Source organism: Solanum pennellii, chromosome 2 (assembly GCF_001406875.1).
Source record: "Solanum pennellii chromosome 2, SPENNV200".
NCBI lineage: Eukaryota > Viridiplantae > Streptophyta > Magnoliopsida > Solanales > Solanaceae > Solanum > Solanum pennellii.
Genome location: NC_028638.1, coordinates 40,758,480 through 40,777,692, shown reverse-complemented (window position 1 = coordinate 40,777,692; position 19,213 = coordinate 40,758,480). Strand labels below are relative to the sequence as shown.

Genomic DNA, 19,213 nt, shown 5'->3' with positions numbered 1-19,213 from the left:
GCGGAGCCTGGATTTTCAATAAGGGTTCAAAATTTGTAAAAATAAACACACGAAGTAGCCGAAGAAAGTTCGACATCTAATATATATATAAAATAATATTTTAAGGGAATTCGGATAAACTCCTTAGTACAAATGAAAATCCTGAATCCACAACGGACAAGACGGGTGATAATAATAAGTCAAGAGGGCTAATGGAGGAGAGGTTTTGAAGTGGGAACATGGAAGGTGATGAAGGGAACATTAACATGGGGTGGCAAGATGGAAACAGTGGAAAGCCAGCGATGTTTTATTAATTATTTTTTATTAAGAATTAACAACACATAACGTGAAATGTTATTAGATTTATTATCACACAAATATTCTCCTTACTTGCAATGTGATGTCCTTTTATTTTATTCTTTCTATAACTTGTGCTTTTTGGTATCTAGATCACAATTCAACTTTTTTACGTATTTTAAATAAATTATAATAAGAAGCTACTATATCAATTGTTTAATATTACAAACTCTTGGGATTGATTAAAGTCACTAAAATTTATCTGTTATATCAACACTAAAATCATAAAACTAGCTACTTGATATATCTCGTTGGTTATTGAAGTATATATTATATGTCCAGAAAATACAATCATTAAATAGGCTAGAGTTAACGATAAAATTAGAAATTTTAAAAAAGATGCTCAAAATTTTTATTTATATCTCGGAAAAATGCATAAGTATCCCTTCAATTTATGCCCGAAATTTCAGAGCTTATACTATACTAAGGTCCTATTTACCTCCTAAACTTATTTTATAAGTAATATTCTACCCCTTTTCGGCCTACATGGCACCAACTTGGAAAAAAAAAGTCAATCAGCGTTGCGCCCACAAGATAATGTCAGGTAGGCCGAAAAGGGGAAAATTATTAATAAAATAAGTTCAAGGGTAATAGGATCTTAGTATAGTATAAGTGTGCCTCTGAGTTTTCGAGCATAGGTTGAGAGAGTACTTGTACGTTATTCGTTTATATCTCTAAAAAGCTATGTTTGATATGTATACACATTATTATTATTCATATACACTAAAAGTTTTTGATAAGAGTGTTCGAGTGAGGTCGGCTAGATCGATGTATTTCATAAAGTCAATTGTTAGTAGACTGAACAAAGTTCTATTCTTCTAATGAGAGAAAAAATATAATAATTAGTTACCATTATTGAAGTCAACTACATGAGAATCCAAAGGAAACTAATTAGTGAAATTGAATTGATCAGGTTTGGTGTGAAGTAAATGGTTTTTTTGGTAAGTGATGATGTTCTTAATTTAATAGAGTTAATTAAATAGAATGTAATAATTAGAAGATGATGAATATTATGGTCTGCCGCAGAATCTGAATAAAGCATGTGGTTGGGCCATCTTTATGGAGACTTATTTCTTCGGTTTAAAATAAATGGTGTTTTCAACGATTAAGAAGATATTAATGATATATTTCTTCAATTTTTTTAAAAAAATATAGAACTCTCAGTTCAATCCTAATTACTCTACAGGTAAGACTTTTATGAATAGCATATCCGTACACGTATACCCTCACAAATTAATTCACTCGCAATGACACTCGCCCCGATCCGTAACCCTTGAAGCAAAACTCCCTTATAGGACTCTTACTTCAACTTCATATACCTAACTCCTATCTTAAAGAAAGATGATTGGTTATCTCCGTAAGGAATTCAAACCTAGGGAGATAAAACTTTTGTAGAAAAGATAAAGCAATAGGCAATTTTTTCTGTTATCAGTCGACTCTTATTCCCACTTTTTAAAATTTATCTCATTAAAAAGTTATTATAGAGTTATCATTTTTAAAGTATTCATATTTATATTTTGCTTTTAGATATAAATAATTTTTTAAAAAAGATATGTTTGAGCTAAAAATAATATTTCTTTTGAAATGGAAAGAATAATAGTGATTCTCAAATTACTCACCTTTCCATAAAAAGAGTTTAAGAAGCTAAGGGCTGGCATTGCCAACAATTTTGGATTTCCTTTTTCTATTTTGGTTCTAACTCTCTAGATACTTTTGCCCTTCAATTTTATTTGTTCGTTATTTTAAAAACTTTTTTATTTTTTTTTTGTTATTGTTAATATTTAAAAAAAAAGACCTACTTTATCCTTAATATTCCCTTTATTCTATTTACTCGTCTCTTTTTTACTTGACATATTCATTAAAAATAATTATTGACATAGTGAGTGAACCATTTTATACTTGGTAAAATCCAAAATCAATTTACTCATTAAAGTGAGGATATAATAGATAAAATAAAAAATACTGTCTTTTCCTTTTACATTTTTCTTATATTTTCTATCAATTTAAATTACATCACATAAATTAAATTGTAATATTAAAACACATTAAAGTAAAACTTAAATTTATGCTTTTGTTTTGACATTCCATCTCTACAAATGATTGATTCATTTAAAATAGTATTGATCCGCAACCTAGTAAATTTAGCGTCTTGTCCCTTTTTAGGATAATTTTTCAGTAAATGGTTAATTTATTTCTTAAATAGGTAGAAATCTTACATAATCTGCAATTTAATCGGTTCTTGGTGGTTATAGTACATGCAATGCGTTTTTTAAATAATATAAAAATTGCTACTTGGAAATTCAAAATCAAATCTTCCATGATCCCTATGATCATGGGTTGTTTCTCACATGGTTTCATAATTTTATATTCTTGATTTTGAACCTTGACATAGTATGTCTTCATGTTTAATTTAAAAAAAATTTCGATAATATCAAGTTATTTAGATGGTAATTATTTATAATATACAAGTGGAGAGTTTTTATTTCTTTTATAAGAAGTGGAATTAATAATCAAAAAATACATAAATATTCTAATACGAAACATTAAAAGTCTATCTTAATCCATCGTTTTTCAATATATACTTATATTCGATATTCGATCGGTCTAGAAGAGCGAAAGAGTATAAGTAAAAAAATTGTACAACTTTACTACCTACTACGTATTAAAAGGCTAGCTAGGTTAGGTATAGGTGGACAACAAATAGAATTTGAGTACTATACCATTTGAACTTTGATGAATGAATTCCATATTATAAAAGTAATGTGTGAATATTCATAACATATTAATGAATGCATCACATATATGTGAACATATATAATTATTAATTAATGTATATTTTCGTTAATATTAAATAAATTTATAAACACCACGATTTATCAAACAATTTTACTCAGTTTTGGCTGCAAGAAGTGGGGATTCCATCTGTAAACCCAAGTTAAAATGGCTTACTTGCCATAGCTAATTAATTAAGTGTAGTACTTAATACATCATGGTAAAAATATACCATCATTTCATTAAATGAAAAGACAGACATGTTAAACTCTCCTTTTCTTCTTACATTCAACTCTCTTCGTAAACTATATTACAAAAAATAATGCATGCATTAGCTTTTATAGAATGGAGTAAGAAAAAGGAACCGTTTGGTAGGACGTATAAGGGGAGTATGATAATTTAACAGAAATAATTTGTTTCTTGTTTTTATCTCTAGAACATTTGAAATTCCTCGATATGGCTACTTATTAATCTCTCGAAATCTTTACCCAAACTTTGATTCATTTCTTTCCATCCACTGCTCTATTCTTCTACTCAAATCAATTTCTAGGATGGACTTTTATTTAACAATGGGTTGCACTAGTTCAAAGCCAAAAGTATGCCAAAAATGCAACGCACACTATTCTCCAGTGCATCGAAGCTACTCGATGAACAAACATATTCCTATCGATAAAGAAGAGTGTAGCATCCAACTGGTCTCCCTCACTTCCTCAACATTAGGATCTTTGAGACTTGATCCAATGAAACAACATATCGAAGATGATGAATTATTGTTCAAAAAAGATGACATTGATGAAGAGTTCGAAATGGGGCTGATTGAGACAAAGACATGGTCTCAAATGATCAATGAGAAAATCCCACAAGTGATTCCTAAGACTACAATTAGAACTACTTCTGGTGGTGAGTCAGAGAGTGTCAATGTTTGGGAATTGATGGAAGATCTTGAAGATACTAATCTTCTTGCATCTCCTCATCGTGTCTGTAACTTTTCTTTCCATGTGTTGGACAATACGCCCCGACTGAAATCAAACTGTGGAGTTGCTCAGCTTAAATTGGTTCAACAGAAAAAAGAGAAAGTGATTTTATACTTCACAAGCCTGAGAGGAGTGAGGAAAACGTATGAGGATTGTTGTCATGTTCGGATGATTTTGAAGGGACTAGGTGTTAAAATCGATGAAAGAGATGTATCGATGCATGCAGTGTTTAAGGAGGAGTTGAAAGAGTTACTACCAGGGGAACGATGCGGAGGTGGGGTTTTGCTGCCAAGGGTATTTATGGGGAGAAAATACATTGGTGGGGTTGATGAAATATGCAGAATGGACGAAAAAAGACAGCTTGAGAAGGTAGTAGAAAGCTGTGAAAGGGTAGAAAATGGAGTTTGTGAAGGCTGTGGAGATGTTAGGTTTGTGCCATGTGAGACATGCTATGGAAGTTGTAAAATATACTATGAAGCAGAGAATGATGAAGAAGATGAGTGTGGCTTCCAACGATGCCCAGATTGCAATGAGAATGGGCTTATACAATGTCTGATTTGTTGTGATTATCATTCATCCGCTTGTATGGGGCTATCTATTTACAAGGACGAAGACGATCAAAGTTCAGGCCTAAGCTGATGGGTAGGACTTAGGAGCGGTTCTAAGGCGAGTTTTACAGGTTCAACTGAAGCATTATTTTCAGCTCAAACTATGTATGCATATGCAAAACAATTCTAAACCCTAAGATTCTAGGTCCTGAACCTTCTTTTAGGCAAAGGCTTCAAGCATCTAAACTAATGCAAATATCATCTAGCCAACAGATTATCCAACTTTTACTGCCTATTCAGCACATTAGTAGCAGCAGTATAATAGTAACATTTATCCAACTGTGAAACATGGTTGATAAGATTAGGTTCAAACAAATACTTTTCCAGCATCTGGCATGAAATTACCAATAGCTTCCCCAGTTTTTCTGGCTCTAGGACTTGCAAGTCTAGGCAAATTCATAGCAGTAGTATGTGTGCGATTGCAGAATGGACGCAAGTTAACTTTGTCAATAACACGTAGATTAATGAATGATAAAATACCAGCTCACTGAAAACTGAAAAGCATGACATGTATGATCAACTTGTAATCCAATCAAGCGTATTACTTACATTGTACTCGCGTGAGTAGAGGAAATCAAATTTGATTAAACCACGGTAATGACTGCAAAATACCAACACGTTACCATAAGTATGGATCTTGTTACACCATGTTGCTCACTCTGCTTCAACTATAGCTAAAATTGTTCATATTCACATTCATGTCTCCATGGAAAGCTTACACCTTTGAACAAATTCATTCCATGTGGGCAGACATTGTGTCAGCCCTATTTACCAATTTGGTTCATTTCTATAGGAGCTGTTTCTTTTTTGACACCATTATTACCCAAGTCAGCAGCGACCTTGGCAGCCCGATTCAGAACATCTGAAACCCAAAAAGCTCCCTTGGAGAAGTAACTACTGGTAACCACAGCAGTTGCAGCAGCTGCAGCTGTTTTCCCTGTAAAAGATGCAGCGGACATGGTAAGCTCAGAAAGATGGTACTTCTCGTCCACGCATTTAACAGTCTCCATGCCAGACCGAATTTTATCAGTAAGCCCAACTCTCTTGCTGAGATCTGCCACCTTTGCTGCTGCAGTAGATGACACATGATAAGACTCATCAAAAGCTTTGGCTTTGGTTAGCGCATCCTTACTTAGTTGATATCCCTTCACTATCATGGTTTCAACTACCTGCTGTGCCATGGTCACAGCTTCTCCAGGAGTTGAAACAAACTGATTTGTATGGACCTGCTAATTTACAGAAAAATTTCAAAATGACATCAGGGAAGCTAGGCAACAACAACATATACAGTGACCATTGACCAATGTAATCCCACAAGTGCGGTCTGGGGAGGGTGGTGTGTACGCAGACCTTACCCCTACCTTGTAAAGGTGGAGAGGTTGTTTTCGAAGACCCTCGGCTCAAGTAAAGCAAGAGGGAAGCTAAGGATAAAAATAAAAGTGGAGAACAGTGAACAAAAAAGAAACTGAAAAAACAAAAAGAAAGAAAAAAGTGAGTTGTTTGAAGAATTAATTTGTTCTTACATCTCCACCAACATACCTCAGTCAATAGGTTTTTTAACTTTCTGAATCAACTTTCCCCAAATTAACTAACAAGAGTCGAACTGAATTTTAGGGAACTCAACAATTGTGATAATGTACAAATACTTTTATCAAGGAAAGAATAACGAAAGGAAAAGAAGAATAGTAAAGTAAGCTATATTAATTACATATCCTCAGCTCTAGAGCTCACCAAAGAAAGAAAATCATGATAAGCTCAGTTCACAAATTGGATTCTTTTAGCCGTGAAAAATATCCCTTAAGAGCAAATTAATCTCAAAAGCCGAGCTGCCACTGAGATCATACTCCTATTAATTCACCGATGAATGATATAACATTTTTATTTTCATTTACTCTCGTGTTAAGGCAGTAAGAGAGTTGATTGTCCAGACAAATAAGGTAAACTTTAACTGAAAAGGAGATCAAATGGGAAAAGCCTACCGCAGAGCTGCTTCCATTCTCCACCTTATCTATATAGTTATTCCAAGGATCTTCTTCATCTACATGGGCTTCCAAGCGAGATATACGAACACATTGATCTAGTATAGTGGATCCCTGAATCAAGGCTAAAAGGTTAAGAATTTTTTTATAGGTGCAAATTTGAAACATAAAATAGCTGTATGAATTTATTGAATGCAGTACTAGCGCCTAAGGAATAAATCTAGCATTTCGCCCGATGCACAAACTTTGTCCAACTAAAAACAGAGAGAACAAGGAAAATGAAGAAAAAGAGCACAATACTAGATATGGAATTAAACAATAATTTATTATTATCGTGGTGGCCAGGCCAGCTACATGCACCTTGCCTAATTCATGGGATACTTGCCACCTCCCATGAATTAAAACATTAGTTTCAAATATAAAAGCAGAAAAGTGGTATATACAACTCAAGCACAAGTACCAAGACGTCTCTATATGTAGATAGTGAATAGAAAAACATATATCAAAAAGATTAGTTTGCATATTCCCATGGCCTAGAATCAATGATCTCCTTCATCTATGGTTGGTGGGTACACAAATAACTAGCAGCTTTATTCAAAATAGTCATATTTTACCTAATTACCTTTTTCAAAAAGTCAAAAGATACAATCACATATTTACATGGTGAAAATACAAGATAGATCATATTAACTCGTTGCAACCATAAAAACCTAAAGGTATGTCAAGTAGTCAAATGTCTTTGGAATTTAAGTACCCTTTCGTGCTATCACTCAGAATTGTAGGTCTCTTGTTAAACTAGACCAAATAGAATGACACATAGGTAGTGGTCACATAGTTTACCACCAAAGCTCATCTCACATAGCATCGATTGCTCTTATAGAGTCTTCTTTTCTCCTAAAAGGAATAAAAGCGAATGAGGGTCAAGGTTAAAGAAACCTTGTAGGTAGTAATGTACTCAATGATATTGGTTTTAAATATAGTGTATTGTGTCAGGGATAAAATTGATCGCATTATTAAGAGAGAGATTAGGTTTAAAGAATTGGGACAACAGATTAAACGAGGGAGTCCAAATTGCATTTGTTGCGGATATAAATATATATTTAATAAGAACATGTCCAAATAGGATAGCACATCAGAAGCTCTTTAAAAGGACCTTCCAGGTAGTTGCACAAAGGCTGTCAACTTGTGTTCAGCTAGAAATCAAAACACTCAAACACTTATAAGTGAAAGAACGAGACAACAATCTTAATTAAAAGTTCAAAACAATACAAAGAAAATTCATGACTAAGGAATGCAGATATAAATATAATATTTTTCATTGAAGCTTTTAAAGCTTGAGTTTAGAAAGTTACTGCAAGCACCTATTTTGGTAGATTATTGACTATTCTTAAACAAAGAAATTATAAGCTTCGATAAGCATTAAGCAAGCCAATAAAAAAATCTTTTTGATGTTCATCATGGAGATGATGAGTATAAACTTGACTCATTAGCATACAGATATGCAGCATTGCATATGTAACACATTCACCTTGGAGGTTCTTTCTGCTAAGTAGAACTAATATAACAGTGGAGTAAAGCAGAAACTTACACTGAGTAAAATAGCAGTTTCCAGTGCATAAGTATCCTTGAACGTAACATAGGCTATAGAAGCATATTCACTCAATCTGCATTCAATAAAGGCAACACTTGAAATCAGGAAGGGTAAAGAACATCCATCTTTTCTCACACAGTTTAATAGCATTGAACTCTCTCCATCTGCTACTTTGTTTAAAGTTTAAACATCCTTTTGACGAAGAAAGTTTGGAATGTCGTATAGTGAGTTTCAGGACATGAGATGATATGCTTCACTACTCACAATGGGTTGTCAACAGCAAACATTATCGGATGCTAACCTTGTTCTTTCTAAGCAAACATCTCAGAATTCATATTAACACATAAGCTCTTGTTGACATTTCATAATGCTCTGAAGAAGTCACATGGAAAAGAGTGGCAATACACGTCTTATTTGACATATTTCATAAGGCAGAATTGCAATAAGACATGCAAACAGAATACTATTGATTAAGCATTTATATCAACTATTTCATCTTAGATAAACAAATTCTGGGAACAATCGCCAAGCATAAATTTATAGCACCGACAATAATCAGCTCGAAATGACAACTATGCTGCAGCAGAAATTGCAGGTAAACTCAAATAAACGAAAAGCTACCTGATGATCTCTACTTGTTCAATTTCACCACAGTGAGAGAAAAAATCATCGACATCTTTCTCTGTAGCTTTGGTAGAAAGACTCGTGACTTCTGCTGTGTAATGACCCAAATACATGGATAGAAACACGGTGCAAATCCCAAGGAAAGGTGGCTTAACCTGATTAAATCAAGAAGAGTAAATGATTCAAATTTCATAAGAGCTAAAAGATAAAAGTTAACTTTAGTCCGTTGATTTATCATCATGTCAATACTTCTTAGTTCATGGCTTGTCGAGGCCACTTTTAAGGAAAGAACATTGAAGAAATTAAACAAAATCGATTTTTAAGATCCTTGTATACGCATGATATAATGTGTGATCAAGATATTCATTTCCAGAACTCCTTTATATCAGAAATATTATTCTTATCTAGTTAAATAAAGACAAAAGTATGCTTTAGGATGTAACATCTGCAATTATCTTGAAATCGAAGAACAAAAGAAGATTTTGTATAAAGATCAATGGTACTTTCTGTATGAGGAAGTATGAAGCACACACAAATAGCACAGCTCCCAGATCAAAAAGGGTGTTCCAATAACTTTATCAGCTCAATAGTGCTAAGTGCATTCTAGCTATTGAAATAGGAAATATAGTAATTTAATCACTCAGATAAAGCCAGTAAGCCAATATTTTTCATAAGATTTCATCACAAACTTCAGTTAGCTCTCCAAATAATATAATAGAACACTTTAGACTAGAGACTAGTAAGAGATCTTCAAAGCCTTCGTTATATTAATCCGTAATATTCATTTCTCTCTATTCAAGCCCATTTCATTTTTAAATACTTTTTTAATATTAATAGTCTAAGGCAGCTTACACACACCACAACTAATTCCACGAAAAAACGTGTCACCTTCCACCAAATACACCAAGGCTACAAAATATGGAAGAAATCACCTAGTGTTATACTGTCTCTAGTGAGATTTAAATCTGAAAAGTCATAATTCATTCTCAACTCAATTCATTGACCACCGAAGCCCATTTCATATTCTGATTACAATACTCAAATACATTGACTTTGAAGAATAACTAGGGGCTCCATTCCATGAGATTTTCAGAATCCACGGTGATAGTCATAAAAATTACTAGCAGATTTGTGTATACATATTAGGGTTAAGTGAAGAAATTTCAGCACCAATAAAACCTTAGGATAATTGAATTTACAGATACATTTAAGTTCAATAAACAAACAGATAATCATATATTAAAAAGCAAATTTAGGCATCAAAAAGGTTTACAAATTAGAATCTCACCTGACAATGATGATCAGATGGTCAAAGCGGAACAGAGCAATCAGCCGCGGATGAGAAACAGAGAGAAATTGTAAATAGATAATTCTATTTTTACTTGGAGGTATTTTTTAACAAGGGCGATTTGGTAAATATAATAAAGAGTCGTTAGGTATAAAGATTAATAAGGCAAAGATTGCTAATACAAGATTAAGGGTGTGTTTAGTATGCAGAGGCGGAGCCAGAATTTTTAATAAGGAGGTTCAAAATCTGTAAGAATAGGTAGTCGAAAGGGGTTCGACATCTAATACATATACATATAAACTTATTTTAACCATGTATAAATAATATAATTTTCCGCCGAAGAGCTATGTCCCTGTTGGTATGAAGGAAAATGTTTTTCGGAAAAAACAAGTAGATTTTTGACTTATTTTCCCATATTTGGTTGGTGAGTAGAAAATATTTTCCGTTTTAGTGTTTGATTTATGAATGAAACACATTTTTGAGAAATATTTTTATTTCTAATTATATCATTAAATTATTGTGTAATTTGGTCAAGGGTAAATACCTACCGGATATATTATTTTTTTATGGTCTTCTAACTAGCTATGAGAAGAACAATTTTTGTGGTCTCGTTTGCTATTTTTTCACTTGAATTATTTGCGGATAAATAATTGTCATTTAATAAAGAGAAAATGGTCAGCATGTCCATAAATAAACTATGAGAAAGAAACAAAAGTATCATCTATTTATAGTTTTGGCTCAAAAATGTTTTTACCGTCAATATTTTGATTTCAAAATGCCCTTGAAATCAATATTTTGATCTAGAAATGCACCTATAGTTACTAAATAGGTCAAAAATGTCATTTTCCTTTTTAAACACGATTTCTTTCTAATTAAAATATTATTAAAGAATGATGTTCTTTTTTTTCTTTCTTTTAACAAATAAATTATAAGGAATATTTTTCTTAATCTAATTTTATTCAATTAAAATAAAATAACTTCATGGACCTTTTTGACAGATAATATGTCATATATATATAAGATCGTAGGATATCCATCATTAATTTATATTTATATAACAATAAAAAATATTTAGAATAAAATAAAAAATATATTCATTTTTTATTTTATTTTTTTGAACTGAAGTAAGATAAACATTTGTTAATTTAAAAAACAATGTGTTAAAAAAATAGCAATGTATTTATTTAAGAAATGAGTATTTTTGATTCATTAAATAACAATAACGACTAAAATATTGACGGTGAGGATATTTTTGGATCAAACTACAAACGGATGATATTTTTGTTCCTTTCGCATAGTTTAAGCATATTTTTGACTTTTTACCCTTTGATAAATTGATCACTCACAAAATATCAATTTTCAATTTTTTTAAAAATAAATTATCTACTTTTAAAATTCAAAAAATGATCAATAATGATAAATTAAATAAACCATTTACATTTACACATAAAAAATATGATATTTAAGCTTAGTTTGGTATGGAGATTTTTAAAAATTGTCTTTTTTTTATAGAAAAAATAGGTGCTCGAGAATCTGAAAATAATTTGGAGTATTAAAAAAAAAATGTTTTATGAAGAGCATTTCAAGTTTATGGGCTCTTTGCGTCCTCTTCACCCCAATGCTCCCAACGTCTACCCTTTTACCACTATCCCATAAATCGTAATATTATTTTTCTGCATTACATAAATATATCTTTAGATGCTTATATGCAATTGTTAAATATTAAAAAAATTATTTTTCAAAAAATACTTTCTTTTTCCAAAAAAATACTTTGTATTAAACAGACACATAAAATGGTTTCAATATTTGGTACTAAATCTACCTAAAAACAACTAATTTAACCTTATTTAAGTTGTTCAAACTACAAATTTCACACATCCAACATTCTATATTGCAATAATTAGTTAAAGAATGAGGATATGTTTTTTTTGTACAATAATTACTTTTTAAGAAACAAAGATTACCAAAGTCTAGAAGCATTTAGACAAAAAAAAAATTATATACTCCCTGTCCAATAATATTTGTTTATTATTAATTTTGGAATATTTTAAACATCAATAAATAAAACGATAATTTTAGTATATTACTCTTTAATTTCCTGAACAATAATATCTTGAAAAATATAATAGAAAATTAATTACTATAATTAATGACAAAGATAAATTAGGAACTAAGTGCAATATTATCGTTAATTTCATAAATAAATAAAATTAGATATTCTAAAATAGTGTTAATTTCATGGATAAATAAAATTAGATATTCTAAAATAGAATAATAGACAGTTATTATTAAATTGAGAAATTTTTTTATTTTTTTATTCCTTTCCAATCCGTCCTTCTACTTATAATAATTGCAATAAATTCAAATTAATGCCAGTGCAGTCCTCTGTAATGGCCCTTCCATATATATGGCCGGTTGGTGGCATTTACATAAATGTGATATAATAATAAAATATTTACTATTTATAGCAACAATATTTTTTTTCACTTGATCGCTTTTAATTCATTTATAATACAATTTTAATACATATTACAAAGAACAATTTATTATTCACATTTAATACAAGTTTTAATGATGGATAATACATTTATCACACATTTTAATACACTTATAATACAATGTGATCATTTTTTACCAAACAAACACAATATATTTCAAAAACAATTATAATTCAAATATATTGCATAAATAATTCACTTTTAATACATATTACAGATTTATCATAGTATTGCTATAAATGGTAATAAACAAAAAGTATCGCTAAAATCTGTAATTATTTTTTAAAATGTATTAATTTATGTAATTTTTCCTATTTATTTAGTGTTCCCCTAATATAAAGGTGAACTTTTCAAAAAACAAAATGGATCGTGTTTCACGAGACATTACTTAGGATCAACGGATCATATTATTTATGTACAATTTACTTTACATATCAAGTCATTCACTTATTAATTTGAAAATAACAAATATTTTGATGTATTTCAATTTGTTACCGTCAAAAGCTTCGAAGCCCTAAAATCTCTTATATGTAATGTATATATATTATAGATAATAAAATTTGTATCAAGAAAATAACAATCAAGACAAAAAAATATCGCAACAATTATTATAAACTTTATGAATTCTCTTACTTGTGTTTTCGAATAAATTCAAAGCTTGATCTAGAATCTTGATAAACTTGTTCTTGACTTGTATGCGGATTCAAGAGCCTTTGATTTTGATCTTGAATTTTGATGAATTTTAACTTGATCTTGTCTTATTCTTGAATTCAAGGGCTTGTGAGTTTGTTCTTGAAATTTGTGGAATTGATCTTGGGTGATTTTTTAACTCGAATATTTTGTGTGCTTAAATTCTTAAACTTGTAGTTTGTAGAGAAACTACGGTATTTAATCCATTTCTCTCTATTGAACCGAAAATCCAATTTATATTCAAATAATTTTTAACGTCCCTATTGAACCGAAAGTCCAAAACCTACACATTCTACTCTTGGTACAACTACTTCCCTAGTAGTAGAATAATAATATAGTTCCTAGATAGTTACATATTGGCCAATAATTTGAATGGGAAATTGAAATCCACAAAATTAATTGACACATCCATCTTTTGGATATTAATTTTGTGGATTTCAATTTCCCTTTCAAATTATTGGCCAATATGTAACTATCTAGGTACTATATTATTATTACAACTAGGGAAGTAGTTGTATCAAGAGTAGAATATATATATATATATATATATATATATATATATATATTTGTATCTACTTCTACTATTAATATATAAGTTATGATAACCACACAGCTCTCGGTCAACATGTCTGTATAAGCTGTGTGTTTTTCATACTTAACTAAGTAGATTTATATTTTACCCTCCATATTCTACATTATTGCTTCACTTAACTTGTACAATTTTGTAATTAAAGTTATATTTTGATACTTTTTTATGATGCCTGTACCGTACTTTTTCAATTTATCTTTTGCCCTTAATATTGTATTTTATTACTTTAGCTGTTTTGTACTTTTCTGTAAATAAAACTACAATTTTGTGCCTTTTAAAGAGGCCTAAAGTCATTCTTTCTTCCTTCATTTTCTTTGTTTGCGACTGTTTTTTCCAACTTATTATAATTAAATAATGAAAAATGTAAATCATTATAAACTATGATTACTGAGAAATATAAATAAATGATTTAATTAATGAGAGAGTTAAATTTAAAATTTTAAATTATATACTATGTTCGAATTTTGGAGATGCAAAAGTTTGAAAAAGAAAAGACGATATTTTAAATTTGTATTTTAAAACAAGTCTCTAAAAATAATTACAACTCTCTACATTTCACATGTACCGTATATATTGAGATAACATAAATAAAATATATTATTTATAAAGTACGTTATAGAAATATTATGAACTACAAACTTATAGTATTTAAAAGCATATCGAAAATTGATTAACTCGTGAAATTTCACAAGTGTCACGTATAAATTAGGATAGAAAATCACTTATATTATTTTAAAATTATATACTTAAATTGATTAACTTTCAAAATATCACATGTGTCACATATATTATTTGAAAATATGTTTAAAATATTATAAATAATAAAATCATATAAATTAAAACAAATAAAACAATATATGTGTAATATATAGTTGTCGACTACACAGTGAAGATTGGGATCAGTTTTCAACAAATGAAATTGATATGACACAGGGTTTCTTGATTTTGTGTCCTCTCTAAAGGTGACCATTCATAAAGGTAAAGGCAACATCAAAGTCTTATTTAGTCAAATGAGGGCTCACAATCTTCTCTACATATATACTATGTTTTATTTGATTTGAAATTGACATTTTTTTTTTATAACACCACCACACCCTTTTCATCAAACACAATCCCAATGTCCCTTTCTCTTAATATATATTTACAAATATGTCGACCAAAATATCAAATAAGAAATTAGCTTTAAAATTTATCAAATAACTTATAATTTGTTGCTAAATAACTTATAATCTGTTGCTAAGTTGTAGTTAAATGAAATTAGCATAAGACTCTTGTTGTTTAACAACACAATTTTTCCCATAAGTGGTTTCTTGTAACGAACGATAGCATATATACATTACATCAAAAATGATCTTTAGCGGCTATAAGTTAACGGCAATAGCTTATTTGCCGCTAAATATGTATTTTTAGTTGCATTTAATTCTCTGTGTATATATCCCTAAAGTTTTTAGCGATACTGAATCTAGTGACACTTAACTAATACTAATAAAGACTTAGTACTTTTTATTAATGTACTTGTCTATTTATTGTCATTAAAAGTTGTTTCTGTTAGTAATAATTTTTACCATATATTGTCACTATAGAATTTCTATCTCTAGCCTAACATTAATACATTATTCCCATTTTATTGGCATGCATTCATCTAATTATCAACTTTCTTAATCATAAAAAGAGTAGTTTACTGTGAACGCTAACGTGGTTTCGTTAAGAAGTCATTTTCTCACTTCATAAAGAATTAATTAAACCAATACTCTAATCACTGCATTATGTCTCTATTACTCTACCTAGAATGTTCGTCGGATTCTTCCCGATATAAAAATTATTAATTTCTTCGTTTTAATTTGGCATAAAGCTTAAAAAAAGAAAATTTAATTTTTGTAGTTTAAAATCATAAACATATCAAATGCATGTATCAAAAATATATTTAATACTATAATTATAATCTTAAATATAGGAAAATTAAAATTAAAACTGAAGAAGCTATTAAAAGAAGTGAGTGAGTAATAGCTCTGTCAATGAAAGGACATGAATGAGACATATCTTATCATATTCTGATTGGTCTAAAGCCTGTTTGGCCAAGCAGTTAAAAATTATTTATTTTTTAAAAATATTTTAAACAAAATAGTTTTTCTGAAAAATATGTTTTTCAAAAAATAATAATTATATTAACTAATTCATTTTTAAAATATTTTTATTAACCATATTGTGTTCGTCTATTATTATTATTATTTTTAAATGTTTTTGGGCAATGTTTTAGTTTCTACCTTAAGATAGTGTTTGACTATAATTTTTTAATAAATATTATTGAGTGAGAATTTGAGTGAAATTTACCATGTGTTCATTTGTAATATTTGGGTATATTTCACTTTTTAATAAATATAACTTATATTCATAAGTTTTAAAACACTATTAAAATTAACCATATATTTGTATTACATAGCAAGACAATAACGTCAACATAACAAGATTCAGACTTCCACAACAATTCAGTTGAGCCTTTGTTGCAGCAAATAACAAGTAATGTCCATGACACTAGAGCAATGTGATAGTTCGAAGTGAGTGCATTAAGCATCATTCCTCAATCGTGAAGTAGACGAAGCACATGACTTTATCACCCTAAGTCGATTGTTCGTCATTTTCATCAACAAACATATCATCACTTTCATATTTATTGAATATTGCATCGGTGTTTTGATGTTTACGTAAAAATTATGTAATACACAAGCCTTTGAAACTAGTGAAAATAGTCGTCACATTTTGAGTTCGTGCTTTCAACGCAAACAACTTCTCCCTTCGTTTAAAAAAGAATGATCTCATTTCCTTTTTAGACTATTTAAAAAAGAATTACCTTTTTCTTTTTTTTTATAACAACTCTCCACATGACATGTTTAGGGCCACAAAATTAAAGGACAATTTGTACATTTGACATAACTTTAATTTAGGACCACATGATTAAAAGTCTTCTTTATTTTCTCAAACTCCGTATCAAGTCAAACTAGACCATTTTTTTGAAACGAAGGGAGTACTATAGAAGGTGTTTTTGGAAAAAAAACAAAAATTTGGTATAAAATTTGTTTGTTTTCAAATAATGAAATTTGATCTAAATACTAAATTTTTTCTAATATTTAAATATTTAAATTGTGTCAAATAATGACAAATACGGATAACTACTATTTATAAAATTTCCTCCCAAATTTTACCTAGAAAATTTATGACCAAACGAGTCCTATAAATGACAGTCGGCAGTCGCACATACGCTATTCAATATTTCTTTTTCCTGCTTCAAGAATACTTTATTGTTTCGATATATAGGTGTGAACTGAAAAAAAAAATTTAATCCCTCCCTCTACAACTTTTCACTTCGGAGAATTAATTTTAATTAATTATCCAAGCTAATTAAATTAAATTGAATAAATTAATTTAATATTTTAAAGTTATTATAAATTAATTATTAAATATTCCACTATTATAACAAGTTGATGCAACATATAGCATCTTAAAATGTTACTAATCTAACTCTCGAAAAATAAAAATAAAAAACAAATGTTATAGTACAGGGGAATTACAGTGTTGAGCAAATTCCATAATTAAAATTGGTAAACATCAATACAAGCACACCATTAATTATGAGATTGGCCTAGCTAATTAATATTGACCAAAATCTAGAGATCGAATTAAGAAGAAATACAGAACTAAGTATACATATATATATATATATATATATTTAGTAGATTAATTAGTGCATCCAAATGTATATAATATAGTAATTATAATTATATATTAAATAAATTATTGAAAATTACATAATTAAACTACGAATAATTGCAGCTTCTGGACTATCAGCATCAATGGTTGATAATAATTGAGAAAGTCGATCACTAAGATCATCCACCTCTTTATGCAAATTCCTAATGTAGTTGCATGTTTCTTGGAGCACCTTAGATGCTGATGCCTGCGACGGATCGATTCGTAAATTCATTATCGATTTCTATATAAACATAAATATGTAACATATAAACATTATTGTTAATGTATAAAATTTAAATCTATAGACAAAACATATCCTAATTGGTGGACGACTAAAAAAAAATTCAAATATTGAGTAAATTCTAAATTGGTTCTATGCATCTATGTATATGGGACCCAAAGCATTATTCTGGAATTACGGGGGAAAAAATTTGTAAATATATAATAATTTTCTCCTTTTTCAACGACACTCTTTTAATTGTACTTAAAAAGCGAAAAAAAAATCATGCTATTTTAAATCAATATAACCAATGGTGTTTTGTCCTCACTTTTCGATAATTTTAAATAAGACGAATGTTATCTCTTATATATTCATGTTAGTCAAAAGTCGAAACAGAAAAAAAATAAAAGATGAAACAAATAAGAAAATAAAATCTGAGTCCATAGAACACACTGTATTTTCTTAAAAAAATTTAGTTCCCCGAAGAACGCTTCTGATCGGGCAATCGTATCTTTACATAATGTTGTATCTTTTTAGGAAAATAATATCTTTTCGGAAGAAAATTAATTAATGAAAGTCAAAGCTGAGCGACGATCGCGCGAGAGACACCTTCTTCTTAACCCTCGAAGAACTAACGAAATTGTTTCCTAATATAAGGACAACAATTTTTCTTTCCTCTAAAATTATGAGATAAATGAATTTTATACTTTTCATTTTCTCTCCAAATCGGTTCCTCACATTTTTCATTTACTCTTATTATTTCTCATTCACACCTCCCTAAATTTCAACAACGAGCCTTAAAATTAACCCCGAATAAAAAAACAAAAAGAAAGAAAAGAGTGAGACATACGGCACTAAAATTGTGTTCCGGCTAAACTGACATTACAGGTACAGTGACATTTTAGAGTGCATTACCGATGCATGTACAAATTTCATACTTGAACATACATACGACAAGCTAAATTATAATAAGAGGCCTATTATATTTATAATACGCAGAATATTGAGTATTTACATACGCACCCAAAAGTATATCGAAAACGAAATGCATATGGAAGGAAGAAACAAAAACCTTGTTGGAGCGACGATTACGAATTTCAGGAAGAAGTTGCTGCAATTTGGAGACAAGTTGTATGATCTGATCATCTGAAATCCTGGAGGTGCCTCCTTCTGATGACTGCGTCCTCGACCTTCTCCCAGACATATTTTGAGATGAATCTTTTGATCAGTATAACTTAATTGAATAGCAAGTAGTAGTCAATTAATTAAGAGTAGTACTGGTAGTTAGAGGAAGAGG

At 29.8% G+C, this 19,213-nt stretch overlaps 3 protein-coding genes across 5 annotated transcripts; 1 reads left to right on the top strand and 2 right to left on the bottom strand.

Annotated features, from left to right (window-relative positions):
• Positions 1–3,470: 3,470 nt before the first annotated feature.
• On the top strand, positions 3,471–4,957 carry LOC107010021 (uncharacterized protein At5g39865). The gene has a single exon (XM_015209299.2). The coding sequence runs from the start codon at positions 3,660–3,662 to the stop codon at positions 4,719–4,721; it is 1,062 nt and encodes a 353-aa protein (XP_015064785.2). The 5' UTR covers positions 3,471–3,659; the 3' UTR covers positions 4,722–4,957.
• Positions 4,958–5,151: 194 nt separating this feature from the next.
• On the bottom strand, positions 5,152–13,554 carry LOC107009016 (binding partner of ACD11 1-like). 3 transcript variants are annotated; one of them, XM_015208266.2, is made up of 5 exons: positions 13,304–13,554; positions 8,882–9,039; positions 8,258–8,333; positions 6,670–6,783; positions 5,152–5,919 (listed from the first exon to the last, which is right to left on the bottom strand). In XM_015208266.2, exons 2-5 carry the CDS (start codon positions 8,995–8,997, stop codon positions 5,455–5,457), a joined length of 771 nt encoding a protein of 256 aa, XP_015063752.1. In that variant the 5' UTR covers positions 8,998–9,039; positions 13,304–13,554; the 3' UTR covers positions 5,152–5,454. The 3 variants fall into 3 exon arrangements, with proteins under 3 accessions (XP_015063752.1, XP_015063751.1, XP_015063753.1); XM_015208265.2 differs by lacking the exon at positions 13,304–13,554 and adding an exon at positions 10,173–10,298; XM_015208267.2 differs by lacking the exon at positions 13,304–13,554 and adding an exon at positions 10,173–10,298 and having other exon boundaries at positions 5,152–5,916.
• A 3,947-nt stretch (positions 13,555–17,501) lies between these two features.
• Positions 17,502–19,213, bottom strand: LOC107010389 (transcription factor PRE6). Its single transcript, XM_015209670.2, has 2 exons — positions 18,989–19,213; positions 17,502–17,901 (listed from the first exon to the last, which is right to left on the bottom strand). The coding sequence occupies exons 1-2, from the start codon at positions 19,118–19,120 to the stop codon at positions 17,749–17,751; spliced, it is 285 nt and encodes a 94-aa protein (XP_015065156.1). The 5' UTR covers positions 19,121–19,213; the 3' UTR covers positions 17,502–17,748.

Excerpts from the sequence above, each read along its gene's own strand:
- LOC107010021 (XM_015209299.2), top strand. The coding sequence starts at position 3,660 with ATGGACTTTTATTTAACAATGGGTTGCACTAGTTCAAAGCCAAAAGTA.
- LOC107009016 (XM_015208266.2), bottom strand. The coding sequence starts at position 8,997 with ATGTATTTGGGTCATTACACAGCAGAAGTCACGAGTCTTTCTACCAAA. Across the intron at positions 8,334-8,881 it reads GAACAAGTAGAGATCATCAG|ATTGAGTGAATATGCTTCTA; the intron begins GTAGCTTTTCGT and ends TATTGAATGCAG. Across the intron at positions 5,920-6,669 it reads AGAATGGAAGCAGCTCTGCG|CAGGTCCATACAAATCAGTT; the intron begins GTAGGCTTTTCC and ends TCTGTAAATTAG.
- LOC107010389 (XM_015209670.2), bottom strand. The coding sequence starts at position 19,120 with ATGTCTGGGAGAAGGTCGAGGACGCAGTCATCAGAAGGAGGCACCTCC. Across the intron at positions 17,902-18,988 it reads GTAATCGTCGCTCCAACAAG|GCATCAGCATCTAAGGTGCT; the intron begins GTTTTTGTTTCT and ends GATCCGTCGCAG.